Here is a 27763-nt window from a genome sequence, read left to right as displayed (position 1 = left end):
GTTCGGAAGTGATGCTTCATCATCAAGGAGCTCTTGAACTTCTATTAGACTCTGCTAGGTCATAGGCTATGCGTTATCATAGGTCGGATGCTTGGCGCGGCTCCCGCCAGTAACAAAGGCTCTCCGCCGTATCTGCCTGCTGCTTGCTCGCTCGTCTCCGGGTCCGAGGATCGACTGAGGCAACCATGGTGATGACCAAGAGCAGCAAGATGCTCAACTACATCAACTACCGCATGAAGGTGACGCTGCAGGACTCGCGCGTGCTCATCGGCTACTTCATGGCCTTCGACAAGCACATGAACCTGGTGCTGGGCGACTGCGAGGAGTTCCGCACGCTCAAGGCCAAGGTCAAGTCGGCGCTGTCGGAGGAGCGCGTGGAGAAGCGCCACCTGGGCCTCGTGCTGCTGCGCGGCGAGAGCGTCGTGTCGCTCACCGTGGAGGGCCCGCCGCTCGCCAAGGAGAACGAGACCGTCGGCCCCAGCGGCCCCGGCGTGGCGCGCGCAGCAGGCCGTGGAATCCCCGCGGCTCCTGTCGGCGCACCCCCCATGGGGCTCATGGCGCCCATGCGCGGAATTGGAGGCCCGGCCCCGGGCATGATGCAGCCAGGACAAGGTTGGTTATCTTCTGGTGTTGCTGCTACAGACGGCGACGTCGTTGGTGTATGGCAATGGCTTTGGCTGGCTCCAAGTGATCACTCGAACAGATAAGCGATCGGGCGAACGGCTTTTCCTCCGAACCCGGCTGAGCACCACCATAGGAAACTACTGCCTACGATCTTAGTATGATGGAGTCAGGCCGAGCCAAACCCAGCCAGCGACCAGCCTCGGAGTCTGCCGGTTTGACGGCGGAGAACTAATGCTTTGTGTGCGTGGTATGCGTGTGTATTATGATGTAGTGGCGGCGATGGCACAACCGCAGGCGTACGGCCGAGGCCGCGGAATCCCGGGACCCCCCGGCATGATGCCTCCTCCTCGACCGATGCCGGGAATGGGGATGCCGCCCCCGGGAATGGGCCCGCCCCCCGGAATGGGAATGGGTCCTCCGCCAGGAATGATGCCGCCGCCGGGTATGCGAGGCCCCCCGGGCCCACCCGGAATGCGCGGCCCGCCCGGTCAGTAATTGCAGCATCGCGTATCGTAGAGCCGACGCACGGGAGTTTAGCGGGGCGGAGGAAGGTGGAGGAAGGAGCAAAAGTGCGCTTCGGATGCTGATCTACTCCGTTGCCACGCGCTGGCCACGCAGAGAGAAGAGAGGTATACGTGACATATAAGTTATAGTATTTGCTTTCTCGCGCGTGCTAGAAATCTTCCTCGTACCCGAATGGTAAGTTCTGTTTTGTCCTCCACCAAACTATTGAGTCAAGACTCTTGACACACTCGTTGCATTGCTCCATAAAACACATTAAACGCACTCCACTCGGCCGGGCGGCTCTGCAAGAACTGCAGTAGCCCTACAGGCTGTAGGCTACAGCCGATTCCACGCCTGCTCTTCCGAGTCGTCCTGGACGACTGCGTGCTCCATTATGAACTTGCCTTCTTTGTACTTTTGGGAGCTCTCCATCGCTTTGATCTGTTCCAACACACAGATGCAACGCGCAAGCTCTAAGTGATAGTAGCAGCCTTCCCACTCGGCGCAGTCTGTACCAACGTACGTATTTCCAGCCCAGCACAAAGTCGCACTGGCTGCACAGAACGTCGGCGATGGTGTGCATTCCGGTCATGAGATAGCGGTTCCGCGCGGGGCCAACTCGAACGTTGTACCTGGGCAACAGTGCAAGACACAGAGCTTGAGTACTGCGTTGGACCCTCTGACGCCGCGCTGTGCCTACATGTTGTTCATGAGGAAGGCCTTCCCGGTTCGACCGAAGAACGTCTTGGACACGACGTCGTCGCGGTCGGCCACCACGTTGCCGCAGTCAGCGCAGCGGAAGGCGTGCATGCCTTCCACGTCGCAGAGCTCGCGCGAGAACCCGAAGGCCTTGCCCACGCCGCAGTTGCCGCTGGAGAGGCGCCAGGTCTCCTCGGCCTGACGCAGCAGCGCGTCGTCGTCCTGCTCGTCCGCAACGTCGTCGTCGCTGTCGCTGGGCAGGTCCAGCCGCGGCGCGCGGCGCCAGGCGCTGCGGTTCTCCAGGTACTCGACGTGCTTGCAGCCGCTGCGGATCACCACGAGGGGCGGCATGGCTCGAGGTGCTGCTGGTCCACTTGAAGCTTTCGGAGACTGCTGTTCTCTGCTATATTCTTTTCGGTAGTCTGAACTATAGTGAACTTCAGTCTACTGTTGCGAACGGACGCGGAGCTCTACGCTTCCGCCCTTTCAAGATGCATTCCGCAGCTCGAAGACCACGCTCCAGTCGTCCTCATCGACGTGCAGCGGCCGGCCCAATGCGCCGACCAACGTGGTGACTGCTGAGCGAGAGGCCAGCCGCACCGACGGGTGTTTCCGCACCGTGAACCCGGTCTGCTTCGCTGCGGAGACGAAGTGCGAGGCGGTGCACTTGCTCACGTCGCAGGTTCCCTCGCAGGTAGCTCGGCACGGATCCATGGAGAGCAGCGCCACAGACTCGGAGCCAGGACGAAGCACGGCGCGGACTGTCTCGAGCAGCGGCACGTGCAGCCCGCGACCGAGCTGCGTGATCTCGCTGCCCAGCATCGTGTCGAACTTGTGGGCGAACGGCGCGATGGACTCGGCGACGCCCCACTCCAACTCGCCGCTTGAGACTGCGGCGTGATCAGCCCATAGCTTGCGGTTCAAGTCGATATTCCTCGCCAGCAGGTCAGGATACTCGTCCGTCAAGACGGCCGTCTTGGTGCCAAGAGCCGCTGCCACGAGCCCGCACAGTCCGCAGCCAGCACCCAGCTCGATCACGTCGCGGCCTTGCACGACCTCCTGCGCGTGGTCCTCCAGGAACTCGCACAGCACGAGTGCCCCTGCCCACACCTCTCCTCCCAGTCCGTCGACCTTGGTCGTATCCTGCACGACGCGCACGCAGCCGCCGTCGCGGAGGCGGAACGCGGCCTCGTGCTCCTGCTGCATGTTTTGACTGGCAAAAAACACGTCAGCGACAGTAGGATAGCCCACTAAAGTGAGTGTTTAAAGACATGCACTTTAGTGACTATACTGAAACCAAGTGTTGCGTCGCGTTTGGCGAATGGGTGGAGGCGCCGACAACGTCAACCGACACAAGCGGAGCACATCCAGCACTCCGCTTCTTCTCCGTCTGCAGGCTGCGACCCGTGTACAGCCCGTGTAGCTCCGCCGTGTATCTGCGCAGTAGCCGAGAACCATGGAGGCCGTGAGTGCGTCCCGACCGGACGTGATCGGCAAGCTGCCGCAGCTGCAGAACATGGTGAAGCGCGACCCTGTGGGCTACCGCTCCGAGTTCCTCATGCAGCTGCGCCACTTCGAGAGCGAGTATCAGCTGTTCCTGCTGCAGCCCACCAAGGAGTCGGCGCACTTCGGCGCGCTCGTGAGCTTCCTGAGCCATGTGGCCAAGTGCTACCCCGTGGAGATGGCAGCCTTCCCCGAGCAGGTCATGGCGCTCCTGCGCGACAATTACCTGGTGCTGGAGCCGGAGCTGCGCAAGACGCTGGTGCAGAGCCTCATGCTGCTGCGCAACCGCGGCCTCGTGGACGCCATCACGCTGCTGAAGCTCTTCTTCGAGCTGTTCCGCTGCCCCGACAAGCGTCTGCGCGAGCTCCTGTACAAGCACATCGTGTCGGACATCCGCCAGCTCAACGCCACGTCGCGCAACGTCAAGGTGAACAAGGCCCTGCAGAACTTCCTGTTCGAGATGCTGCAGGATGAGAGCGAGCACGCGGCCATTAAGTCGCTGCAGGTGCTGATGGAGCTCTTCAAGCGCAAGATCTGGCACGACCAGCGCAGCGTCAATGTCATCGCCACGGCGTGCACGAGCAAGAACACGAAGCTGCTAGTGATGGCGCTCAGCTTCTTCTTGGGGATTGATGAAGACATTTTGGAAGATGAGGAGCAGCAGAAGAAGGAGAAGAAGGCGCTCGTGACGGTGGACTTCCACTCCCACTCGAAGAAGACCAAAAAGCGCCAGCGTGATACGCTGCAGGCGCTGAGCAAAAACAAGAGGGCACGCAAGCGCGAGCTCGATTTCATGGCTACGTTCCCCGCCATCGAGCTGTTGAACGACCCGCAGGGCGTCGCTGAGCGCCAGTTGAAGCTGCTCAAGAGTTGCACGGAGCGCTTCGAGGTGAAGCTGCTCATGATGAACTTCATTGGCCGTGTTCTTGGCTTCCACAAGCTCGTGGTTCTTCCGTTCTACCCGCTTCTTCAACGCTACCTGCAGTCTCATCAGCAGAATGTGACTGCTATCTTGGCGTATTTGGTGCAGTCTTGCCACGACGAAATCCCCCCTGAGGAGCTCCTGCCTATTGTCAAGAGTATTGCGCACAACTTCGTCACGGAGCGGTGCTCGTCCGAGGTGATTGCGGTTGGTATCAACTCCCTCCGCGAGCTTTTCCGTCGTGTCCCGCTTTTGCTTGAGTGTGAGGGGATGGATGTGCTTGTGAGCGATTTGGTGCAGTACAACCGCGCGCGCGATAAAACCATCGTCATGGCTGCTCGTGGCGTACTCAACCTTATTCGCGATATTCATCCGGTGCTGCTTAAGCGCAAGGACCGCGGCAAATTCCACGATGCTGCTGCGAAACCGCACCGCTTTGGTGAGCTTGTGGCGAGTGAAGGTGTTGACGGCGCCGAACTGCTGGCGGAGGCTGAGGCAGCTGGGCGTTTCGACGGAGAGGACAACAAGGACGGTTGGGAGGTGGCATCGTCCACGTCGGATGAAGACGGCTCGGAGGACGAGTGGGTTGATGTTTCATCTGATGAAGAAGACAATGAGCGTGGAAACAATGGCGAGGATAGCAAGGGCGATGAGGATGAAGAGGAGGGAAACGCTGAAGAGGCCACCGTTGAGCAGAAGGATCGTCTGGATGCTCGTCGCATTCTGACCCCTCTGGATTTCGAACGCATTGAAATGCTGAAAAAGGAGCGCGATGCAGCTCTGAAGGACCCGAAATCGCGCAGTAAGCGCAAGGCTGAGGAAGATGCAGCCAAGGCTAGCTCCGACGCTACGAAGGTCAACCCGACTGATCTGGAGGGATACTCGAAAAAGAAGCGCATGACTCAGGAGGAGCGTTTGCGTGTTGTGCTCGAGGGCCGCGAGGACTTCAAGCATAAGCGCTCGGGCGGTGGCACAACCAATACGGAGAAGAAGCGCCTCAAGCACTTTATGATGATCAAGAAGAGCAAATCTGTGCAGTCGAAGGTGCTTGTTTCGGCTCGCCAAATTCAGCGCCAGAAGAATCGCGTCGTAAAGAAGATTCTAAAGCACGACGCGAAGAAGCGCCGCAAGATTTAGAGTAGATAGCGAGTCGTAATGCATTTTATACACAAATGTTTGCAATGAACCGTGTTTGGGTTACCGTACCATGCCCAGGGCCATTGAAGACAACGCTCCCGGAAGTCGTAGAAAACGCTCCATGTTAATTTTCAGCAATGACTAGGAATCGTTGACGTAATTCCACCCAACAGTTCGCAGCAGACCTGTCATGACACTCGCGTCTTGGGCTTCAACAGCAAACTTAGCCACTTCAGGTTGAGCCTGCTGCTGCGATTGTTCCCCGCTCGTCCACGATTGCAACACAATTTTCTTGTGCAGAGGCACTGGAACCTGTTCCTCGCTGAACAAGCAGTTGCACATCAAAGGCAGCGCTGGCACCCGCTTCTGCTGCTGAAGCATACCAGTAGCGCGAGCCAGCATCCACATCAGTGGAGCTGTGCCAGCCTTGGACGCGCGCTCACCGGTCACACCAACAACACTGACATCCTCGAATTCAGTCAAGTTTCGCGAGGAACATTCGAAGGCTTCCGCGCCATGACTCGTATCCGCACGCGCCGCAATGGTTTCGTCCATAGTGAACGAAGACTGTGACAGCGGGACTAGGAGAGTTTCTTGCTTGAACGGGATCGAAAACCAGGTTACCGACTGCCACACGGTGCCCTGGTCGTCGAACAGATCTGTCTGAACCACGAATTCGATCTCTGACTCGAGGAAGCGCTTTTCAGTCAGAACCATCAGGCACTACGCATAACCACGAGCGAGCCTCGTCGTTAGAATAATGCTATACAACAATACTAGCCTTTACAGTACGTTCAAACCATTGACGCACCGTCAGCTCTGGCGGCGGCGCCGCCTCTTCGCCTTGAGACGGGAAGCTCATGTTCAGCGGTCGGAGCTGGACGACAGTCAGGGCCTTCAGGCGAAGATTGCGAACGCTAGCAGGGAAGTGCGAGTTGCCCAGCAGCTGCAAGAACAGACTGCCTACGGCCACCTGCGGGAACATGAAGGGCAACTGCTCCAGCGCCAGCTTGGGCAGACTCAGCGAGGTGGCGAGCTTGGCGAAGTCCGCCGACAGCAGCGCGAAGGGGCTCTGCAGCGTGATCCGCGGGCATGGGCTACGCAGGATGGAGGTCTGCCAGCCCCGGCGCGTGTACGGAGACAGCCAGCAGCGCCAGCGAAACTCCTTGGTGCCCAGGTCGGCGGGGGCAGGGAGGGCAGCATAGCTGGCAGCGCGGGACGCAGCGTTAATGCGGGCTGTGAGCAGAGTCAGTGAGAGAGAGGGACGGCAACTTACCTCTGCACAATGTCGTGCTCCCACGTGATGACCACGAACGCCACAAGCAGCGCCACCGCCACGAGCACCAGCGCCAGCACCCCAAGGAACAACAACATGACGCCCACAGATACTTTCGTCGTGTGTTTTGAGCCCGTATTTAACGGTAACTGGTCTGTTGTGCTTTGCAATTCAGGCTATTAATTCTCTGTGATACTGGACTCGTAAGTCTTAATTACGACTCGCCTGTCCAGCTAATACTCATTTTTAATTTTGGTTACCAGCGAATTACGGCTTAGAGGAACGAATTAATTTGCGGTTGGAACCGGTACAGTACCGATCTGGACCAGTATCTATCCGCGACATACCCATGACGCACTCGCCGTCACCGAATATGCATATGCATTTCTCTGCGTTTCCGATCCCAAATCGACCGCATGTTTGTCGAGTTACCCGAAGCCTCGTCGCTGCTTCGCGTGTCTGCAGGCGTGTCTGCGGACACCTCGCTGAAAAAGCTGGTGGCGCAGCCAGCCATTTCCGCCGCGTCACGCGTTGCGCACCGACGCATACCGGTTTATGACTGGTCGATCGCGCATAAAAGGGCGGTCAGTCCATCACCCCTGGGTTTTTTGGTGTGGGGGCTCCACTGCTGCCGTCACTTGCGAAGCAGCCAGCAGCTACAGTCGGGACGTCGCCGCCATGTTGAGGACGACGCGTGCGCGCCGCCTGCCCTCCGTGCGAGCCGCGCTCTCCAGCGTCAGCAACAGCAGAAGCATTTCTAGCAGCAGCGAGCGCCTCCCGCGCCTGTCGGACCTGGTGCTGATCCGCCACGGCGAGAGCGAGGGGAACGTGGCCCGCCAGCGCTCCCTGGCCGGCGACCACAGCCTCTTCGCCGGCGAGTTCAAGCACCGCCACAGCTCCAACTGGCGGCTTACGGACCGAGGTCGGCGCCAAGCTGCGGCTGCCGGCGATTGGCTGAAGCGCAACAACCTGGCGCACTTTGACCGCTACCTCGTGTCCGAGTACCTGCGCGCCATGGAGACGGCCGGCCGCATGGGGTTGCCAGGCGCGCGCTGGTACGCCGAGATGCTCATCCGCGAGCGCGACTGGGGCGCCATGGACCTCATGAGCGAGCAGGAGCGCTTCATCAAGATGCAGGACGAGCTCAAGCGCCGAGAGCTCAACCGGTTCTACTACGCGCCGCCTGGCGGCGAGTCGCTGGCGGCGGTGGCCCAGCGCGCTGACCGGTTGCTGGGCATCTTGAACCACGAGTGCCACGACAAGCGCGCGATTGTCGTGGCGCACGGAGAAGTGATCTGGGCCATGCGGACCCGGCTCGAGAGGATGTCGCAGGATACGTTCATTGAGCTGCAGGAGTCCGGTCGCATGGTGGACCAGATCCACAACGGCCATATCCTGCACTACACGAGGAAGAACCCGCTGACGGGGGACATGGCCCCGTACTTCACGCATGTGCGCTCGGTGTGTCCGTGGAACGAGAAACTCAGTCCCAAGGGATGGATGAAGATCGACCGACCGGTGTACGACAACGAGCTGCTGCTGGCCACGGCAGAACGTGTGCCGCGAATGATCATCTCGGAGGAGTATCTTGAAAAGACGTACAATGGCGCCAAGACGCTCTCCGAGGGGGACATCTCCCCAGGTGTGCTGTCACACTCGACGAGCTTGAGCCAAGCTCCGTCGTCCACCGAGGGTGCTACCGCGACTTCGAATGACTCAACAGAGGAGGAGCGTCAGACACCGCTTCTGATCCCTGGAAAGCCCATGCTGAACTTGAAGAAGGTTGTTGTGGTGAAGAAGACCTCTCGATTCCAGCATGAAGCTGAGTTGTACGGCAACACCGGGTAAGTTTTGGCAAGTATGGTTTGCAACCGATTATGGTACTTACTTTACCGGTAATTGTGCCATTTAGAGAAGCATTGCGGAAACAAATGTCGATGCGAGGATTTGTTCATGACCGCTTGAAGGCAAGTCATGAACATCACGTCGAAGCTGTGGACGAAATCACCAACAGGTATGCCCACACATGTACTATGCGTGCATTGTGTTTTTTTGTACTTATCTGACTCCTAAATGACGATATAGTTTTAAAGAGCGTGACATTGAGGTGAAGGTCGTCTCTGCAAATCAACTTACGCACGAGGCAGTAGAAGGAACAGATATGATCTTTTCTGCTGGCGGTGATGGCACGTTTCTGAAGACTGCAAGCTTCGTCAATACTCCGATCCCCGTGGCTGGCCTGAACACAGATCCCAAGCGTAGCGAAGGCAATTTGTGCTGCTACAAGGTGGATAATGTTACTCACCGTTTTAGCACGGCATTGGATCGCTTACTCGAGGGCGACTTCAAGTGGCGGCTGCGCCAGCGAATTCGTGTCGGTATGGTGAACCAGGATGGCTACTGGTATGAGCTGCCTCGCTACGCGCTGAATGAAGTGTTCATTGCGGAAAGTGACGCGTCTCGCCCATCACACTACAACATCGGTATTGACCAGCACCAGCGTGAATCCCATCGCAGCAGTGGAATTCTCATGTGTACTGGAACAGGATCAAGCGCGTGGTACTCCAGCGCGGTACGTCCAATTGAATGTGTATCTCTCACATACCAAGTAACTAATTGCCTTGCTTGTGTCCAACAGTGCCAAATCTACCGCGAGCAGGTTGCCAATGTGCTCAACGCTATGGACCACACACATACGAACGAGACTGTCACGGAGTTGACCGAATCGTAAGTCGTTCTCCGTGGAAGTCAAACGCGTTTCCTGGAGCTAAAGACTAACGATTTGAGTGTGCTGGTCTTGTCACAGTATTAACAAGCAAAATGTTTTCCCTGAAGACTCAAGGGACATGGGCTACATCGTGCGCGAGCCAATTATTAATGCGACCTTCGGCGATATTCGGTTTAGACGGTAAACTCTTTTGCCTCAAACACACTTTCCAGGTGGGCGAGTGCACTGACACGGTTTTTTTGTTATGCTGTCTTGCCCACCGTAGAGGTAAAGCGCGCCGAGTATCGATGCGGTCACTGGGATGGGATATGAAGGTCAACATAGATGGCATTTATTCCGTGCCGCTAGATTACGGCGTTCAGGCGGTCATGAAGATCGTTGATGAGCCCAAATATGTGCTTCGCACCGTGGACTTCTCCCCGCTGCCAGGCTCGGCACCCAAGAAGAGAATCTTTTAGAGACCAAGTTCAAGGGTAGCAATCAGTTTTGAACATGTCAATACTTGTTACAACCAGAATTTCCATTGTCACCGCTACATTTTTGTTAGCAAGGATCAGAGAACTAGGCGTTGTCAGCGAGTTCGTGAACGGGACCTTGAAGGCGAAGATGAGTAGCGATGATGGTGTCGGGACCGAGACGATCGCTCTTCTCGGGAGCGCGAGCGTGACGAAGAGACTGAGCGTCGGCGACTGCTTCTGCGGCTGCGGTGACCCCTTTCGCGCCCACGAGATCGTGATCGGCTATTGCTACGACTACGACTACGTCTCCGTCGAGAGTGAGATCGCGATCGGCTACTGCTACGACTACGACTACGTCTCCGTCGAGAATGAGATCGCGACCGATACCGGCCGTGATGCGAATTGCTTGATTCTCGACGCGAACTCGTGTCCTGGCGCTTATAGTCATCATTTGACGGCACGCGATCCCGCGTCGGGGAGCGAGGGGAATGCAGGCGCTTACTTTCTCCTTCACCTCGGACCGGCTGACGGCTACGGGCGGTTCGCACAACCAACTCGTCGAACACCTGCTGCTGTCTCTGTGCCGAAAGCAGCGCTTCAGACTCCCCACTCGAAGCTGCGGAGCCGTAAAACGCAAGAACTAGCTTCTGCACCTCATCGCTCTCCCATCGCATAGTCGATATGTCCAGAGAAGCAAACGCGTCTTCCAGGAACTTCGTCAGCCTTAGTTGCTCTCCGTCCCGCTTGAGAGCTTCAGTCTTGTATTCTGCCACCGCTTTGGCATAAAGCTTTTCCTGGGCAGACAAGGTCAACAAAGCCAGCGCATCGTCATGCAGCTGCTTGTATCGTTCAGGCTGGAGGTGTTCTTCGAGCGTCGAAAGGAATACACTTAGCGTTGTTTTCGGATCCCATGAGTCGAGCCGGAACTGTTCTCGCAGTAGCTGGGCGAACGACTGTTTGGCCTGCTTCAGCTTGCTCTTCTTCTCAGCCTTGAGATCTTCTCGACGGTGCTCGACGAAGTGCTCGAAAATCGCGCGGCGTTCATCCATCGTCGGCACGCCCATGAAGCGCGGGTCTCCTGCAATCTGCGGTAACGCCACCGACCACTTGCAGAACGGCATGATGTTCTTGTCGCGGAGCATCGCGCGGAACAGCTCAATACGCTTTTGCTCGCGCGCCTTGCGCTCCTCCTCCTCCTGCACCTCCTCCGCCGTCAGTGGCTCCTCTTCTTCGACATTTTCCTGTCTCGTTGGCTCCTCCTCGTTCGCCTCTTTGTCCTCGGTCTTGTGCTCAGCCCCAGCCTCATCATCTCGCTTCTCCTTCTGCTTTTTATGCTTCTTGTGTTTCTTCTTCTCCCTTTTCTCCTTCTTCTCCTTCTTCGCTGCTTTCTCCACTTCTTGCCGCTGTGCCTCCTCCGCTTGTCTTGCCAGCAGCGCCACGGCCTCCCTCTCACGCGCCTCTGCAGCTGCAGCAGCTTCCTGCTCGCCCCACTCGCTTGGTCGCTCCCACGCCGACACCCGCGTCTTCGAGTTGAAGTAATAGAGCGTGCCGTTACCCGCGTCATGCGCCGTCCAAGCACCGGAGCGAGCCACCGCGTTCTGCAGCATGAGCTTCATCATGAACTCGGTCTCGAGCGGCGCGAGGCTCTCGGGCACTTCCCACTGGGACGAATCCGCCCTGCGATCGTAGTAGAAGAGCCGCCCATCGCCGTCGTCGTGCACGGACCAGTCGCCCACGACCTGCAGTGCATTGAGCCAGTACAGCTTCTGCTCTGCGGTCGGGTCCGCGTCGCTGGGAGGCGGCGGCGCGGGGAGCTCCTGGTCATCCATGCTGCCTCGACTGAAGCTGCTGGTGTACAAAACACGATTTTCGTGTGTACTACACTTTCGTGTGTCGTACTCAAACTGCATCAGCTCCAACGGTTGCGGGATCAGATCCACGTCTGGGCGCGAAGAGATGGCGGCGGTGGAGGGCCGCGGACGGCGAGCGCCGGCCAAGCGCCGACGCTTCGAGACCGACGAGGAGTACGAGGAGGAGCAGCTGCTGCTGGATCTCGAAGCGGAGCTGCAGCAGGTACAGGCGCTGAAGGCTCAGACGCAGGAGCGCGTGCACCAGCTGCTCCAGGACCAAAAGCAGCTCGAGCAGCAGCAGCGGCGACTGCAGCGCCAAAGCGACCGGCGCGACGCTGGCGCCGCCACTGCGCGCATGCTGCAACTGCAAGAAAGGGAGCGAGAGAGACTCGCCGCGGCGGAGGCCAAGCGCGAACGGGAGGAGAAGGAGGCCAAGACCAGAGCTGAAGAGGCGCAGCGCCGTCGCGAGAACGCCATCGAGACACAGGACGGCGACCTGGACGACCTCGACGCGTTCTTGACGCAGGACGCTGCAAACTTCTGAGCGCTGCGGTGCTACACTTACACTTATTTATTGCGGTGAATGAATAGCAGGGAGCGCGTTGCAGTTGCGCCATGCATTATCCTCCTCTTGTTGCTGTGGGAGTTGCGGCACCTCACTTCACCCGCGACGTTACCTTGACAAACAAGTGGCGAACACGCGATCTTTTCTCATCTTAGCTGGTCGACGTATCCGAACGTTCCTCAGCGGCACATGTGCTGGCGCCTGGACGGCTCCATGGTGACCATGTTGGCTCCGGCTCTGCTACCGCAGCAGACCCCACCGCCGCGAGGTGTTCTCGTCCGCGGCGCCACCCGATGCGGGTCTTATTCACACCGGTAATCGGCCACATCCGGTGACCTCGGCGAAGACGACGGAGCCTCAGTCGCTCAATTTGAGGCGGGTCTGCGCCGACAGGCTTCAGCGGCGCACTGGACTGCTGCGACCAGATGGCGCGGGGAAGCTGTCAGCGGCTTCAACATCAACACGCGGATTGCGCTCGCGGTATATATAGTGGGGCGACGCAGCGCTCTGCGAGCCCCCGTTGCCGGAAGCTGCTCGCTCTGGTCGCCTGCTTGCACCGATATAGTGCTGAGAACACCGCAGCCACCACCGCTCAGGCGGCGGCGTCTGCGGAATTATGAGGCCAGTTGCGGTGAGAAGGGGTCTTTCCCCTCCGATCCGCCTCGACCGGACAGGCCCATGTCAGCTCCTAGCAGCAGCATGCACACGCAGCGCTCTTCCTTTTTCGAACGGCCTCATATGGAGCCCACGCACAGCCAAGGAGGTGTCCGCGCAGAGCAGTCGCCGATGTGCCGGAGTCAGTTCCGCGGGAATCTGAAACGGCGCGGGATTGGTCGAAAGGGGGCGGCGCGCGGTTGGTCGAAAACCCGCTGGCGCGCCGGCGATTGGCCGAAAAGATCCCGCCTGAGTTCTCCTCTGCGCCCAGCCATGAGTGAGAGAGCGAGGCCGAACCCCCGAACCCGCGCACCACAACGCAAAAGCCCGAGGAAAGGAGCCGCCCGTCGCCGATATCCGGTGACTAACGACCGAGGCAGAACACAAAACCCAGCGCCTTGACCCCCCCTCCCCCCTTTTCCTCTCTCTTTTCGCAAAAAAGACCATCACTCTCACTCGCAAATGGAGACCACGCCCACCGCCAAGGACATGAGCGACGCGGCCAACCGCAAGCGCAAGATGACGGCGTCCACGCCGCCGCCCGGGCTCAAGCGCGGCAACAAGCTGTCGCGGCCCGCGGCCGCCAGCGCCAGCGTGTCCAACGGCGTGACGCCCCCCGTGGTGACGCCGCAGGGCTCCATCCACACGTCCGAGCAGTTCATCGACCACCAGCGCGCCATGTTCAGCGCCGCCGTGGCCCCCACGCCGCACGGGCCCGTGGAGCAGATGCCTCCCACGCCCGCCTTCGTCAACCGCAACGGCTTCGGCCACACGCCCGACGGCTTCGCCTCCACGCCCAGCGACGGCTTCCCGTCCAACAGCGCCATGGCGCAGCAGTCGGCGGGCTCGGCCTCCACCCCCGCGGACGAGGGCAACCAGACTGCCGCTGCTGCCAACGGACACTCGTCGCACGCGCCCACGCCGTCGCCTGTGCCCCGCGCGGCGCCCCTGAACCTACGCAACTTTGCCAACTGGGAGGTCGGCAGCCGCTACACGCTCGTGCGTCTGCTCGGCAAGGGCTCCTACGGACAGGTGCGGCGTAGATCTGACCAGCTTTTGTGCTGGTGGTAGGCTGGAGACTGATAGAAGATCGTTCTCTTTTTTTTGTTATTTGGTATTGTAGGTCGCTGAGGCCTTCGACACGGAGCGCCAGAAGAAGGTGGCCATCAAGAAGATCATCAACGTCTTTGACCAGGAGATCGACTGCAAGCGGTTGTACCGCGAGATCTACATCTTGCGTCGTCTGAGGTATGTAGAGGCTGTCTGGGCTGGATTTTTGATGTGGAGAGGCTTACTGTGCGTTGCAAATTGTACAGCCACCCGCAAGTGATCAACCTGATCGATGTGATCCCGCCGGAGAACTACGACACCTTCACGGACTTGTACCTGGTGTTTGACTTCGTGGACACGGACCTGCACAAGCTCATCATGAGCCCGCAGTACTTGACTATTCGCCACATCCAAGTCTTCCTGTACCAGCTTCTGTGCGGCCTCAAGTACATCCACTCGGCCAACGTGATTCACCGCGATATGAAACCTGCCAACATTTTACTGAACGAGGACTGCACGCTTATGGTACGTGGTGTAGCTACGATCGACAAACGTGTCATTTATTCTAATCATATCGTTGTTACTCCCTTTAGATTTGCGACTTTGGTCTCTCACGTGTGATGGAGAGCGACATGTCGATGGAGGAGCTGAGCAAGCACCTGTACTCCCCAAAGGATTCCAAGTCGCCTACCACGTCTGATGGAGGAACCACGTCGGCACCGTCGCCTGGCAGCGCTTCGTCCACGCCTTCGTCCTCTGGTGAATTTCCGAAGATGCGGCGGCAACTCACGAAACACGTTGTTACGCGGTGGTACCGGGCACCGGAGCTTATTCTCCTTCAAGATTACGATTTTTCTGTCGATATGTGGAGTGTCGGATGCATTTTTGCCGAACTGCTGAGCATGCAGGTTGAGAGCTGCCCCCGGTACCAGGAACGTGTGCCCCTTTTCCCTGGTCGCTCTTGCTTCCCGCTTAGCGCAGACCGTCCCACGACATATTCGGACAAACTGGACCAACTTAACGTCATCTTCAACGTGATTGGCACGCCTGGCGAGGATGACATTGGTAGTTTGGGTGAAGTCAAGCAGTACTTGCGAAAGCTGCCAAAAAAGGAGCCCAGGGATCTTCGTGAGGTGCGAACTGTTCGATTGAAGGGGATTTCGCCATCGGAAAAATCGACTGACATGCTTGTTTACGAATGTTGTAGATGTACCCTGGTGCGCCTGCCGACTCACTCGACTTGCTCAAGCAAATGCTTTCGTTTAACCCCGAATGCCGAATTTCGGTAAGACAGCCTGGCGCAATCTAACACAGGAGCCTTGGTGTTGAATCTAACCGTTATACGAATCTGTCAGGTTGACAAGGCCCTGGCTCACCCGTTCCTGGAGTCAGTACGGAGGGCTCAGTCCGAGTCTGTAGAAGCCAATCCTTTTGGCATGGAGTTTGAAAACGTCCCCCTGAACAAGGAAGCTCTGAAAGGTGCGTTTTTAACTGCGGTTTAGCTAGTTGGCTACATGCATGAAGCTAACCCCCACGTATTGCTCGATCTATAGCCCGTATCTTTGAGGAAATCAAACTGTTCGCGGATCGCAACACCCGGAGATGAAAGAAGTCTTCCGCTCTGTTCGACCGCGACGGGAGAAGCCTCGACCTGCTCCGTTTTCAGCTTGCGGGCATGAAGATGGGATCAGACGGAAAGGGTGAAGCGACAGCCGGTGTTCACAGTTGGTGATTGTCGGTTAGTTTGAGTATGTACAATGTGAGGAAAGGAAGGCAAGAACGAAATGGCGTGTGGACTACAATGAAGCTGCGAAGTCAAATGGAAAATGTCTTATGTAAGACAGCTGCGCCCTCGAAGAGAAGAGGAGCCTAGTGCAAGCCGAGCCCGTAAGGCGCACACGTTCGTTCTTGTCACCCTGACGCATAGAAGCAAGAAAGCCAGACGGAAGAACACGCGGAGAGCCGAGAGTGAAAGTACAGTGTAAGTGGATGCCGTCATCGCTTCCACGTGAATAGTAGTAGACACAACGGTGCCATCGAGGGCAGAAGTAGGGCGTGTTGCTTGTCTGTAGTTGGCTTGTCTTCCGCTTCAATTGCAGCGAAGAGAGTGTTTTCAATAGATACAGTAGACATGAATTGATTGTTGGGGCTCGTTACAGTTTTATTTTTGCATTCCTAGTCAGCGGACCGTTGTTTCAAAACGGATGGTGAAGTGGGCAGGCCCTGGGATTGACGACAGCTACTTGCTCAACGACAAGCCCATGCCAAACACCCTGCTGACCCTGTCGAAGTTCACTCCGACTTCCTGACACTGCCCGACCGCAAGGTAGCATCATTCGCTCGCGTTTATTTACGAACCCTATGGAGACCAGCGTGGATACGCTTGTGTATCAATTGGAAGACGACGACACCAACGTGCGATGGAATACGTTGCAAAAGCTCAGGAGGATCGCCGCAGTGGAGACCTCGCATTTCCCAGTTCGCAACACCCGCCGCTTCCTGCAGTGTGTCCGACGTCGGATTGTCGGCGAAGAAGACCCTCATGTGGCAATTGAGGCGTTGAGGTTACTAGCGGACGTGATGGTTTCGCTCGGTGACAACGTGGACCAAATCTTATCGTCCATTTTGCCGCATTTGATCCCGAGTCTACCGAGGAAGCGCAAGAGCCGGGACCCAGATGGAGATAGTGACGACGAAGCGGATACACTGCAGGAAGAAATGTTTCAGGTGTTCCGGAAGTTCACGAACGTCACGAATGATCTGCAAGCTGTCGCTGATCTGCTCGTCAATATTGGCTTGGGGAATGGTCATGGATCCGTGCGTGAAGCTTCGCTTACTGTGCTGATGCGATTGCTGGATGAGCGATTTCAGAAGCGCACAATGGCCCGAGGCGAATCTACAAGCGCAATTGGCCGAGGAGACAAAGCGCTCATTATCGCTCTTGTGCAAGCTATTATCCCCGCGCTGGAAGACTCAAACGATAAAGTGGTTGTAGTCGCCGAAGAAGCAATCGCTAAGCTTCAGTCGTACTGGGGAAGTCGGTTCTCCAGCGACGTGATGAAGTTTCTGAGCAATGAAGACAAACAAACGCTGAACGAGCACAATGAACCTATCGCGGACTTTTTGAGAGCCTGCTCTATTGTTTCGTCTCCTCCACCCTCTCCACCACAATCTTCAAGACCGAATTCTACAGCATCATCATCGAGCGATAAGCGTGGCTCATCATCTTCCACCTCACCAACGAAAATTCACCCGCTAAACATGCCAGACTTATTGTACTTCGGCTTCTTGAAAGCTGACATCGTGACAACCTTAAAAACCAACATTAGCAACTCAAACGCGGATTGGAAGAAGCGCGCGGCGGCGGTCGAAAAATTGTATGCAGCCTGCAAGCAGGTGGACGCAGACACACTACGCGGGCTTACACCACAAGATCGAATCAAACGAATGGAAGAGCTAGAGGATCTATTCGACATTTTGGTCCGTCTTACGCAAGATGTCGACGTTCATCTCGTAAAACGAGCACTTCAGATCACCCAGATTCTTTTCCGCAAGCTGAGCCCGCCGAGACAGCATGGCAACGATGACGCGCATATTGACGACGGTAACGATACTGAGGAAGAAACTCCCAGAGGAGTTCAAAGAGATGCAGCATTTTACATGACCAAGATGTTAGCCCCTATGGTGGAGACATCAGCAAACTTTGCTGGAGATGACGACGAAATGGAGGGGTTCGTATACGCTTTGTTGGGCCAAGTCTTCGAGAGCGGATGTGTCGCCGTAAACGCAATTGAGCAAGTACTGTCGAAGACCTCGCTTCGACACCGACGAGCCCAGGTGCGGGAGGAAGCGCTCAAAGTTTGGATGGTGCTCCTTCTCATCACAGTGCGTGTAGGACTTCTTTCAGCTAACTATGCACCGGCTGAAGATGTAGTACAGACGCTGGGGCGGTTGCTTGGAGACACGAATGCGCAGGTGCGGGATCTGGCTTTCGAAGCCGCTGCTGTATTGATGACTGTGTGTCACTGCAACATCTACGCATTGCTAGAAGCATTTATTGACGACGAGTACGTTGCAGAACGAGTGGATTGGGCATCACTGCGTGCTAGGCTGCGACGAAAGCATATACCTGAGCTCCGATCAAATGGCGCCCTCCGACTGAAGTCTACTTCTACTATCCAGAGTGTTAACTCGAGTAAGATGAACCGAGTTGCTTCGAGTGTGGAGCAATCTCTAGACGGCGTATCGGAGCTGAGGATGATGGTTACAGGTGATGATGAATCGAAGTCTTATGAAAAGCACGGCCAGGATAATTTCTCAGTTGAGCGGAATGCAAAAGATAAAATGAAGACCGGGGGGAGCCTCAGTGATCGCTCGTATTTCGATCAACAGAAATTCAACAGAGACGGCGGAGCAAGCAGCCGAACCACCAGTAGTGAAGAAGGTCCGACAACGGTCGACATCAGCGATAAGCTTTCCGCGTTGAGAAAAAAGGTGGATCAGCTTCGCCAGCCTCGTACCAAGCGTCCCCGGTGTCCAAGCAGCCAAGAAAACATGGCTACAAATACTGACGAAAAGTGTGAAAATGTAACAAGCTCCAAGCAGCAACAACTCCCGCGCTCCAAGAGCTCACCGGAGCAAACCACTTACAACCCGGCTGATGAAGTAGATGATCGAACTCGAACCAAGGATACGAAATCCCACCAGTCCCCAACAGACAAGCGAGTCCACCCTAGGAGAATTGCAGTTGCGTTTCCAGCCTCAGACGCATTCACATCTTCGCCTCGACAACCTACCCAACACAGTCCTCAGCATTTGCAAAGTTTGCAAAGTGACGCACGAAACTATGAAGATCGCCCCCTTAAGTCCAAGTTCATCGAGCGACAGAAGGAACTTGAAGAAACGACAGGGGAATTATCACCGTCACATCATTCACCAGACGAGCGCCCGATTCGTCCAATGGCCAATTCAGGGGATCAAGTTCAAATCTATCCAACCTTTGGGGACCAGGACGCAGATGCAGATAACAACGAAAGTCACTCAACGAATAAGCATGGTGGCGAGCGTGTCATGACTCTGGCGACTCGTAAACGATTAGAGGCGAAGGCAAAACAAGATGCCCAGGCTAACAGCCCCACCACAGTAACCTTTACAGAGAAGGTGAAAGCCCGAGAAAATGATACACAACAACCGTGGAAAAAGCCAGTGAAGACCACGGGCAGCGCCGGAGTAGATGAAGTCGACACTAGGACTCGGCCTTCTGGCAAACAGGAGCCACGCTACTTGGAGCCACATGAAATAACACCTCTGATCAATCCGAAGCAAGATCTCAGCAAAGTACTCACTCAGCTCCACAGTGACGATTGGGAGGCTAACTTCGACGCGTTGAGCACTGTTCGGCGACTTGCAGTGCATCACGCAAGCACGATCGATGCTGGCAAAGTGCATGCGATCGTAGTTGGGATCCTCAAACAAGTGCCAAATCTGCGTTCTTCTGTCTCTAAAAACGCGCTGTTGGCACTTGAGTCGATGTGTTCCGCATTCAATCGAGCGATGGATTCTGAGGTGGAGAGTATCGTCCCCGTGTTGTTGAAGCGCTGCACTGACTCAAACGCCTTTGTGTGCGAGTCAGCAACAGCCTCGCTGCACGCAGTAGTGCTTAAGTGCTCGACTACGCGTGTAGTTTTATCACTGGGGTCCCACGTGAGCAGTAAGGCTTCGCCAATCCGGCGTGAGGTCGCGCGCGGCATTCACGCACTCATCCTTGGCCTTACTGACAGCATCCATGCGAGCAAGGAATTGCCTTCAATTCTCCAATTAGTGGGTCGGTGTCTCGAAGACTCGAATAACGAGGTACGCGACATCGCCAAACAGTCTATATTGTATTTGCACTACAAGCAGCGCATGCCTGGCGATCGAATCAAGAGGTACCTGCCTGCTGCAGCCCAAACAAAAGTCGACAGTGTTTTGAGTGGCAAGGTCGGGTACGCACCACCAGTCCTTCCTACTCCTTCTAGCGCCTTTGAAGCTGGTCCCGAGTTGTCTTCAGCACCTGTCCCAAAGAAGCGGGAGGCGGTTGCAGCCCCAGCCAGGACCAAGAAGGCGCCAAAGCCGCCATCAAGTCGAACGTCGCCACCTGCATCGAGCAACGGAACTCGATCAAACATCAACGCTGATGAGCTATCTCGACTCGAGGCCAAGCTCGATAGCAACAATTGGAAAGACCGGTTCGATGCTCTCAACGAAGCTACAGATTTCATCTGCAGCTGCGCATCGGCTCTCGTCGGAAGCGGTCAGATGCTGAACCTGTTCGACCAGCTCATCAAGCGTCTCGACGACGGCAACGCCAAGGTAAATGTGCTCGCACTCGAGTGCATGAACAAGATCGTTCCCGCCGTAGGGACTGGAATGGAACAGGTGCTGCCGAATTTCGTGCCAGTCATCGCCAAGAACCTCGCCAATGCTCGAACGTCGTCTTTGGCCGAGTCCGTGGTGCAGCAACTTTGCACACACGCAGACAACAGATCGTTGTGCCAGCAATTTGCGATCCAAGCTCGCAACTCAAACTCGCGCGTTGTACCAGTGCTACTTGACACACTGGCGCAGCTGACGGCGCAGAGCGTTGACGACAAGAGCAACTACGTGCTCACTCGACACGTTCTACCACTGGCGCTGGATCTGCTCAAAGAGGCCAAGAGCAGCGTGAAGGAAGCGAACGCGCGGCTTCTACGAGAACTCCGCAGAACGCTAGGCAGTGCCGCGGTCGCCAGCGCCGCGTCCAAGCTGAGCTCCACGCAGCAAGACAAACTCGCCTCCATTCTGCGATGACCAGCAGCAACAACTTAAATGTATCCATCTACCATAGCCGGTCCATTTTTGCAGAAGTAACATAAGATGCAACGTTAACATCTTATGTTGCCGATACCGAATAACTTACATAACTTACACGTGTAAGTTACACCTCAATTTGACCAATCAGAGGGAATGTTTTTTATAACTTTTCTGACTAATAACTTGGTTTTAGTGTATTTCATCAAAAGGACACTTTGAGTTTTGAACTTGCGCGCCAACTTTGCGCGCCGTCCAGTCTTCGAATCGCTCCTTCAAGCGCGCGCCCCGCAGAGACGGCCATGTCGACCCCGCACAAGGAGGAGAGCGACCAGCTGCCGCAGGAGACGCAGCACAAGGAGCCGGAGCTGCCGCACGAGCAGCAGGAGCAGTCCGAGTCGCCGGAGAATCACACGCAGGACACCGTGATGGACGAGGCAGAAACGAATGAGAAGAGCGAGGAGAAGAACGAGGAGGAGGAGGAAAAGAGGGGGGAGGAGGAAGAAAACTCGGAGGATACGAAGGAGGAGAACGTGGAGACGGAAGCGACTGAGGGTAAAGAGGAAGAAAAGGAAAAGGAGGAGAAGCACGGAGACAAGAGCGAGGAGCTGGAGGTGCAGACGCCGGCTAAGGCGGCGACGCCAGTGGCCAATAAGACGCCGGCGTCTGCCTCCAAGTCTGCAGCAAAGAGGAAGCTGGAGGACGCCGCTACCACCGACCACGAGAAGGTGAAGAAGACTCGTGCATCGGTCCCCGCGAGGGCGCCGGCTGCAAAGCCCAGCGGATCCACCAAGAAGGTTACCCAGGCCAGGGAGTTTTCTTTTGCTCGGCCGACCGCTTCTTCGGCGCGTCGTACGGCTGCAGTTGCAGCGGACCATGCTAGTGCCAAGGCGAAGCCGACACCTCCACCAGCTCGCAAGCCGACGCAGGCGAAGGATACACCTGCTAAGGCTCAACGTGCGTCTATGCCAGCTCCCAAGACCCCGGCCATGGATAAGGCGTCACGCCCGCACTTTAACTACACGCCGTACACTGGACCCCTGCCGCCGTTAACCGTGGAATCCAGCTTTGCACCGAAGAACTCGCTCGCTCTCGACCGTGGAGCGCGCACGGCGTCTCCTGCCAAGTCGAAGTTGATTCCTGCCGGACGGAAGCCGCGTCCTGCGTCGGTGAAGAAGGCGCAGCCGCAGAGCTCGGCCGGTAAGGAAAACAATGGCGTGAACACGGGTGGAGGTGCAGCTACTAACGCAGCTTCCAGCAGCAAGACACACCGAACCCCCATCAAGTCGAGCACCGGATCAGCCGTGAGCAAGGAAGAGACTCGTTCTGCGTACAAGGAGAAGATTAAGAGTCAGCGCTCGCTCGCCCAACACAGTGCGAGGTCGATCTCCTCTGCTGCTGAGGAGGACCCGACGGCATAGCTACAGCGCAATCTACTGCTGTAAGCCCCCTCGTATATATCGTGCGCCATTCTTATTTGCATGACATTAGCTCTAATTTCGCCCTGCTACTCACAGCTTCACGGGGGCACGCCAAACAATGTACTGCCGTCTAAGTATGAATGTTTTCTTTTCTTTAGCGTCGACACAAATACTTCGGCCGAGCCATTGTAGTCGAAAGGCGGCTAGTGAAAGTAGTAATATTTGATAGAGAGCTTTGAAGAAACATGACACCTGTGGCCCCTGCGCGAATTCCAAAGAATTGGGTTCGGCACCAGGTAGAGCGACGTGTTCGTCCTGCACGCTCGAACACTAGATCCAGGACGACGACCAGCGCTCGCAGTGCGTACGATACTGCTCTGCACATTGACGAAGAAGCTTGTGAACCATCACAACGCCGGCAATGGAGGCGTCTCAGCAAGGCAAGGCTAGACCAAGCGCAATGGCATCAGTCGTGGCTCTTTCTTTCAGCACTGTGTGTGAAGCTGCTCTTGTGTCTAGGCTGGACGTCTTGGTTGCTGCTGTTGACGGTCGCCCCCAATGACACCATCAATTTCGTCATGCGCACCAGGAATCTCGACAACGGCTCGTTTTGGTTGCTTGTTGAGCCGACGCCATTACTTCAAGCGCTCAGCCTAAGCGGTCTCTCCTTCGTAGCCTTGGGATACCTCTACATCGGATCTATGCTCTTTGCGTGGGGACGGCATCGGATGCTAACAACAGTAAAAAGTGGTCCAACAACCAACCAGTTACGACATACCGACCACACTACTGACGCTCTCGTGAAAGCACAAGCACAACGGGGCAGTACAAGACGCTCGACGAGTTCTTTAGCTTCCATTCACCCCATTTCATCTTCGCCCGATCATGAGCCACCAGCGCCAGGGTTGCTGTCCAAGTTAGCGCACTTGTACTCTGAGTTGTGGCGTGGTGAGAGCAATGCGCGGAAGATCGCGGTAAGTCACTTTACCGTAAGTGGTGGGGAAGCTGCTGACTTTAAAGCCTAACTGAACTGGGCGTTGCAGCATGTTTGGGTAAAAGTTGTAGACTTGATGCTCCAAGAGTTCATGCTTTACCAAATACTCGAGGCAGGTTTCCCAATACCGCTCGTTGTGGCCTGCACCGTGATGGTTGTGTGGAATGCTATCGCGGTAGTTGCTCTTATACACTCACCCGCGCCACCGTCTCAAATTGTCGAAGCTCTCGTGGATTCCATGTAGGTGTTTCACAATCTATGCCACTCACGAAATAGTCGTCTCACCCAGTTCTGCGTAACGTTAGTTCGGATTTTCTTGTGGCTGTTGTGTTCCCTCTTCTAGTCCTCACTTACTGCTTGACCAATTTTGATTTCGACCGCGGAACTCAACGCCTTGCTGCCGATATCTTTCCTATCTGGTCATTTCAAAACGCAGCACGAGTGCACGCTAACCCAGAGGAAACAGCGAAGATCTTCAAAAGCCTTGAAGGATTGCGGTTTCAATCCGTTGGTGTCTGCGTCGCGCGCATGGGCAATAATTTCGCGCTAATCCTGAGCTTACGACGACTGCTTCAACTTCTCCGAACCCAAGCATCTACTTTGCCGTTGGGCGATGTGGAAAGGAAGACGAAGAAAAGTATCTATCCACGAAAACACCCGCTCGCGCTGCTGCTTGCGAGTATTGCTCTGGGTACAATCATATTCGTTGGGGAGAGTGTCCATCGTTCACAAGCGGCTTGCGAACGCTACCCTACGTGTACAATGTACGCCTACCGCTGGCGACTCTCAAGTAATACGAAATATTGGGGCAACAGAACTGAATGGGATTGCCCATGTCGTGTTCTTGTTGACGTAGATTTATCTCCAGCTAACTTTTCTGTCTGGAAGAATCCACCGAACGCCACTGCTGTTGTATCAGACCTCGCAGCATCAGGTGATTTGGAGATTCTACAACTAATTAATCGCCAATTACCAGAACTACCCGATACACTACGTCGATGCACTCACCTGAAGCACATGTACGTTTGAAAACAAAAATGTTGAGATGGTTCTTCTTCTAACCCGTGTCTACTGGTATTCAGAACCTTAGTGTTTACCCACACACTCACACTGCCGCTATGGACGGCGGAGTTCACAGACCTAGAATTCTTGCACATTCAGGGCAAGTCACGGATTTTAAGTCTCGTACTGCTACCCCAAGGTCTATTCGACAACATGAAAAAGCTGACATTCGTCCACTTAGGAGCCCACGAATTACTACCTAAACTCCCCAACATGGGTGGCCTAATGAATCTTAGGTCGATCACGATGGAAAGACTGAATGCAATGAGTGCATTGCCTGCAGACTTTGCACAATTGGAGCACCTCGAGTTAATGATTGCATTGACGATGCCCAACCTGGCGACTTTTCCAGATCTTTCACGCTCTCGTCGATCTCTAAAAATGTTAATCGTCGACCCTAGTGCACTGTGCTGCAACGGGTTCTTGCAAGCAGGATGCAATCTGACCAGCGTTACTTGCGGATCTCGTGAATTCGAAGATACTACACAACTTCGTTGCTTGCCTGCGGCGTTTTCTGCTACTTCTGGAACGCTAGAACTTTTCCAGACGTTTAATTCAACAATATGTGTCAATCAGCAGGGCCCCCCACCACAGCACCCACACCGCCCAACTATCCCCGCCGGTAGTATCGCGAATGTAAGTAATCCAAGAATGCCACCGGACCCGGATAACGACCTTGAGCAGAACATTCTGCAATGTGGTGGAATTCTTTTCCGCGAGTGCAAAACGGTCCCAGATTCGAGCCCGGGAATATGCTACAGCGATCGGTTCATGCCTATATCGTGTATGGGCGACCCAAATATCATCAAACTACGTCGCCAGCAAATTCAAGAGCATATTGGACCAGCTTGCAACCCCAAGTATGAATCCTGGCTAGGATGTACTTCCTAACTTCGTGTAGCCTTGTACATGCATGAAGAAAACAGTTCAAGAACGCAAACTTAAAAAGAAACTGTTGCCTGAACAAAATACATTAATACGAACCAGTCACCGTAGCACTCAGCAGCACATTATAGTGTCGCTTCTTTCAGATTCCTATGCTGGTGACAAGAAGCTTGCGATACTCTCCATGGCGGACACCCCCTTAATCTCCATCATGGCACACTCCTCACTTCGCGGCCAACATCTTGTCTACACGGGCTGCAACCCTGTCACCAATTCCGCCCAATGCCTTCAATTCATTGCCATTGTTGACAGCCTCGTCGGCATCACGCAGGCGGCGCGCTGCTCGCAGAAATGCCGTGCCTCGACCAGTGTGGCGCTTGTAAAGTTGCTCCTCGCCGTACTTCACCAAAGCGTCCACGAGCCGTTGGTTCTTCTCGACCATGGCACTCTTGCTGCAAACATCCATCACGATCGGGGGCACCACGGAGTCCTGCTTACGCTCGCCGTACTCGCTTCCTTCTTCGTCCTCCTCCTCGCCTTCTCCATCATACTCGTAGTCTTCGTCGCTATCAGCATGACCTCGGTCAATGATCTGGTCGATTTTGGCAGCGATGCGCTGCCCGACCATATCGATCTCCTGGCTTGCCTGCTTCCCCGACTTCACGATGGTCTTTGAGTCTCGAATGGCTTGGGCTGCGCGCAAGTGCGAGATGCCCTTGCCTCGGTGTCCCGAATGCAAGTGGCCGTCACCGTAGTCGATCAGCACGTTGACTATGGCCTGGTTCTCCGGACATGTAGCAGGTTTTTCACGCAAGTCCTTCACAATCGGAGCAGGCGTATAATCCCCACCGCTCCCACGCGGGTAGCTTCTGCTGCCCGTAGTCTCACCGGTGTCCTTCACAATACGCCCGTGCTTTAGAATCTGGTCAATCTTGTCGGCAATCACATCACCGACCAGCGGAACACTTGTCCGAGCCGTCGAGCCCGACTTGATCACTTGATCCGTGAGTTGAATCTCCCGTGCAGCACGCAAGTGGCTTGTGCCTTTGCCAGAACTACCGAAGTAGAGCTCGTGCTCTCCGAACTTGGCCAGCTCGTCCACCAGCACTTGGTTCTCGGAATACTTGGCTCGTGACTTGTGGATGTCGAGAACCAGCTCGGGCCGTTGGTGGTTGTCCACGTTAGTGCTGACGTTCTGATCGCCAGTTTGGTCTTTCAGCTTGCCGGTCACGAGAACTTCCTCAATCTGGGAAGCAATTTTGTTGCCCACCATGGGAACAGCATGCGCGTTCTTGGCCGACGTAATGGCATCGGGATGATCGCGGATGTGGAGTGCGGCACGCAAATGCGAAACTCCTTTACCCGTGTGTCCGTGGTCAAGTTGTTCCTCGCCGTAGTTCGCAAACGCGTCCACGATCTTCTGGTTTGCCGGGTTCGCTGCCTTCTTTTCGCGCACTTTTTCAACCAAAAGGATGGTTTTGTGGGGGGGCATGGCCTCTTTCTCGCCTTCATTGAGAGTTTGTCCGCCAGCCTCTACATCCTCTTTCGATAGCGCTGTGTACGCATTTCCAGCAGACTCGCTCTCGTCACCTCCGTTTTCCCCGCCACGCTTGTTTTTTTTGTGGCATTGGTTCATTTCCGCGGGTAGTGAACGCTTGTTGCGGCCAAACTTGGCTATGATCTTCTTCATGGCAGCCTGCAAAACAATCGTCAACGGTGAGCAGAACACTCGTCGATAAGCTGCGAGCACTCGTCACCTCTTCGTCCCCGTTCGACGCAAGCAGTGCTGTGGCGATATCGCAGGTGGCTGCGTAGGCGTTCTGGTCGTCAACAATTCAGGTTAGCGCGGTCTTTATGATGACCGAAACTCTGCAAACGAACCTCTGGAATGTCGACGTGCTTGTCCTTGGCCAGCGCGCGCATCTTCCCAATTTGCGCGTAAACTGCGTTGGCAGTCTTGGCGTCGGCCATGATCAGTTCACCAAGTCAGGTAGTCTTGCTTCCTCTTCTTCCTCCTTGTGAGTTCGCGTTGTTTCCACAAAAGGAGAATGGGAGCATTGGGGGCACTCCTCTCTCAAGAGCATGAGACGTAGGCATTAGGATGCCACCGTTAGGCCACAACTCGCAAGGGACAAGGCAATTCAGCCGGTTGAAGTTGATACCACTACTTGAAGCTGATGCCAATGTTCTCCACCTTGTACTTCTCAATACATGTACGCGAAAAGAAAGGAATTGAGACGTGCGCTCCAATTCCCTTGAATCAGCTAAACCGCGTCGGCCTTGTTGCGTTGGTCTCGTCATCAGGATCGAATTCAAATAATGAAGGCTAACTTCAGCACTTCAAAAGAGCAGCGCACAAGTAAGCCATTATTACCATTCATTGCATCTTCATCTGCAGCAGTGCACTACAGTTTCTCCACCTCGTATTTCATGTCCGAAGATGCATAAAGCGCATTGTCACGGCCTCGCACAACAACGTGTTCTAGTGTACACCTCAACATGAATTCGTTCAGTGTCGCCAATGGGTGGCAGCATCAGCATCACCAACTCACCGGTTGTTATTGCGCTGCATTTTCCAGCGAACGTGTGCTAGTACCCTCTGC

The 27763-nt window shown here is 55.7% G+C and overlaps 14 protein-coding genes across 15 annotated transcripts; 9 read left to right on the top strand and 5 right to left on the bottom strand.

Annotated features, from left to right (window-relative positions):
* Nucleotides 1–185: 185 nt before the first annotated feature.
* On the top strand, nt 186–1119 carry IUM83_00070 (Small nuclear ribonucleoprotein-associated protein; the record flags this gene model as incomplete). Its single annotated transcript, XM_067923808.1, has 2 exons — nt 186–612; nt 896–1119. 2 exons carry the CDS (start codon nt 186–188, stop codon nt 1117–1119), a joined length of 651 nt encoding a protein of 216 aa, XP_067788868.1.
* A 345-nt stretch (nt 1120–1464) lies between these two features.
* Nucleotides 1465–2178, bottom strand: IUM83_00069 (protein yippee-like; the record flags this gene model as incomplete). Its single annotated transcript, XM_067923807.1, has 3 exons — nt 1465–1569; nt 1652–1760; nt 1829–2178. The coding sequence occupies 3 exons, from the start codon at nt 2176–2178 to the stop codon at nt 1465–1467; spliced, it is 564 nt and encodes a 187-aa protein (XP_067789484.1).
* A 135-nt stretch (nt 2179–2313) lies between these two features.
* IUM83_00068 (putative N2,N2-dimethylguanosine tRNA methyltransferase) lies at nt 2314–3033 on the bottom strand (the record flags this gene model as incomplete). Its single annotated transcript, XM_067923806.1, has 1 exon — nt 2314–3033. One exon carries the CDS (start codon nt 3031–3033, stop codon nt 2314–2316), a length of 720 nt encoding a protein of 239 aa, XP_067789483.1.
* A 250-nt stretch (nt 3034–3283) lies between these two features.
* IUM83_00067 (SDA1 family protein) lies at nt 3284–5389 on the top strand (the record flags this gene model as incomplete). Its single annotated transcript, XM_067923805.1, has 2 exons — nt 3284–4459; nt 4553–5389. The coding sequence occupies 2 exons, from the start codon at nt 3284–3286 to the stop codon at nt 5387–5389; spliced, it is 2013 nt and encodes a 670-aa protein (XP_067789477.1).
* Nucleotides 5390–5530: 141 nt separating this feature from the next.
* IUM83_00066 (uncharacterized protein) lies at nt 5531–6763 on the bottom strand (the record flags this gene model as incomplete). The annotated part of the gene is made up of 3 exons (XM_067923804.1): nt 5531–6112; nt 6201–6594; nt 6666–6763. 3 exons carry the CDS (start codon nt 6761–6763, stop codon nt 5531–5533), a joined length of 1074 nt encoding a protein of 357 aa, XP_067789476.1.
* Nucleotides 6764–7343: 580 nt separating this feature from the next.
* IUM83_00065 (uncharacterized protein) lies at nt 7344–9851 on the top strand (the record flags this gene model as incomplete). Its single annotated transcript, XM_067923803.1, has 6 exons — nt 7344–8509; nt 8578–8679; nt 8979–9237; nt 9304–9392; nt 9472–9573; nt 9659–9851. The coding sequence occupies 6 exons, from the start codon at nt 7344–7346 to the stop codon at nt 9849–9851; spliced, it is 1911 nt and encodes a 636-aa protein (XP_067789475.1).
* Nucleotides 9852–10202: 351 nt separating this feature from the next.
* On the bottom strand, nt 10203–11680 carry IUM83_00064 (Spliceosomal protein FBP11/Splicing factor PRP40; the record flags this gene model as incomplete). The annotated part of the gene is made up of 2 exons (XM_067923802.1): nt 10203–10288; nt 10354–11680. The coding sequence occupies 2 exons, from the start codon at nt 11678–11680 to the stop codon at nt 10203–10205; spliced, it is 1413 nt and encodes a 470-aa protein (XP_067789474.1).
* A 127-nt stretch (nt 11681–11807) lies between these two features.
* Nucleotides 11808–12245, top strand: IUM83_00063 (uncharacterized protein; the record flags this gene model as incomplete). The annotated part of the gene is made up of 1 exon (XM_067923801.1): nt 11808–12245. One exon carries the CDS (start codon nt 11808–11810, stop codon nt 12243–12245), a length of 438 nt encoding a protein of 145 aa, XP_067789482.1.
* Nucleotides 12246–13382: 1137 nt separating this feature from the next.
* On the top strand, nt 13383–15576 carry IUM83_00062 (CMGC/MAPK protein kinase; the record flags this gene model as incomplete). 2 transcript variants are annotated; one of them, XM_067923800.1, is made up of 8 exons in its annotated part: nt 13383–13952; nt 14044–14168; nt 14237–14495; nt 14564–14631; nt 14872–15103; nt 15178–15255; nt 15326–15449; nt 15524–15576. In XM_067923800.1, the coding sequence occupies 8 exons, from the start codon at nt 13383–13385 to the stop codon at nt 15574–15576; spliced, it is 1509 nt and encodes a 502-aa protein (XP_067789480.1). The 2 variants fall into 2 exon arrangements, with proteins under 2 accessions (XP_067789480.1, XP_067789481.1); XM_067923799.1 differs by having other exon boundaries at nt 14564–15103.
* A 213-nt stretch (nt 15577–15789) lies between these two features.
* On the top strand, nt 15790–18132 carry IUM83_00061 (uncharacterized protein; the record flags this gene model as incomplete). Its single annotated transcript, XM_067923798.1, has 4 exons — nt 15790–15805; nt 15913–15955; nt 16262–17945; nt 18019–18132. The coding sequence occupies 4 exons, from the start codon at nt 15790–15792 to the stop codon at nt 18130–18132; spliced, it is 1857 nt and encodes a 618-aa protein (XP_067789479.1).
* Nucleotides 18133–19874: 1742 nt separating this feature from the next.
* On the top strand, nt 19875–20798 carry IUM83_00060 (uncharacterized protein; the record flags this gene model as incomplete). The annotated part of the gene is made up of 1 exon (XM_067923797.1): nt 19875–20798. The coding sequence occupies one exon, from the start codon at nt 19875–19877 to the stop codon at nt 20796–20798; it is 924 nt and encodes a 307-aa protein (XP_067789478.1).
* A 302-nt stretch (nt 20799–21100) lies between these two features.
* On the top strand, nt 21101–23556 carry IUM83_00059 (uncharacterized protein; the record flags this gene model as incomplete). Its single annotated transcript, XM_067923796.1, has 5 exons — nt 21101–22148; nt 22205–22239; nt 22316–22339; nt 23393–23453; nt 23519–23556. 5 exons carry the CDS (start codon nt 21101–21103, stop codon nt 23554–23556), a joined length of 1206 nt encoding a protein of 401 aa, XP_067788899.1.
* A 363-nt stretch (nt 23557–23919) lies between these two features.
* IUM83_00058 (uncharacterized protein) lies at nt 23920–24534 on the top strand (the record flags this gene model as incomplete). Its single annotated transcript, XM_067923795.1, has 4 exons — nt 23920–23977; nt 24070–24232; nt 24296–24414; nt 24512–24534. The coding sequence occupies 4 exons, from the start codon at nt 23920–23922 to the stop codon at nt 24532–24534; spliced, it is 363 nt and encodes a 120-aa protein (XP_067788900.1).
* An 849-nt stretch (nt 24535–25383) lies between these two features.
* On the bottom strand, nt 25384–27131 carry IUM83_00057 (uncharacterized protein; the record flags this gene model as incomplete). The annotated part of the gene is made up of 3 exons (XM_067923794.1): nt 25384–26856; nt 26918–26980; nt 27042–27131. 3 exons carry the CDS (start codon nt 27129–27131, stop codon nt 25384–25386), a joined length of 1626 nt encoding a protein of 541 aa, XP_067789360.1.
* Between the last annotated feature and the right edge of the window lie 632 nt (nt 27132–27763).

This window comes from Phytophthora cinnamomi (genome assembly GCF_018691715.1).
Source record: "Phytophthora cinnamomi strain GKB4 chromosome Unknown Contig53, whole genome shotgun sequence".
NCBI classification, from domain to species: Eukaryota; Oomycota; class Peronosporomycetes; order Peronosporales; family Peronosporaceae; genus Phytophthora; species Phytophthora cinnamomi.
The sequence above is the reverse complement of the archived record's forward strand: the minus strand, read 5'-3'. Positions and strand labels throughout refer to the sequence as shown.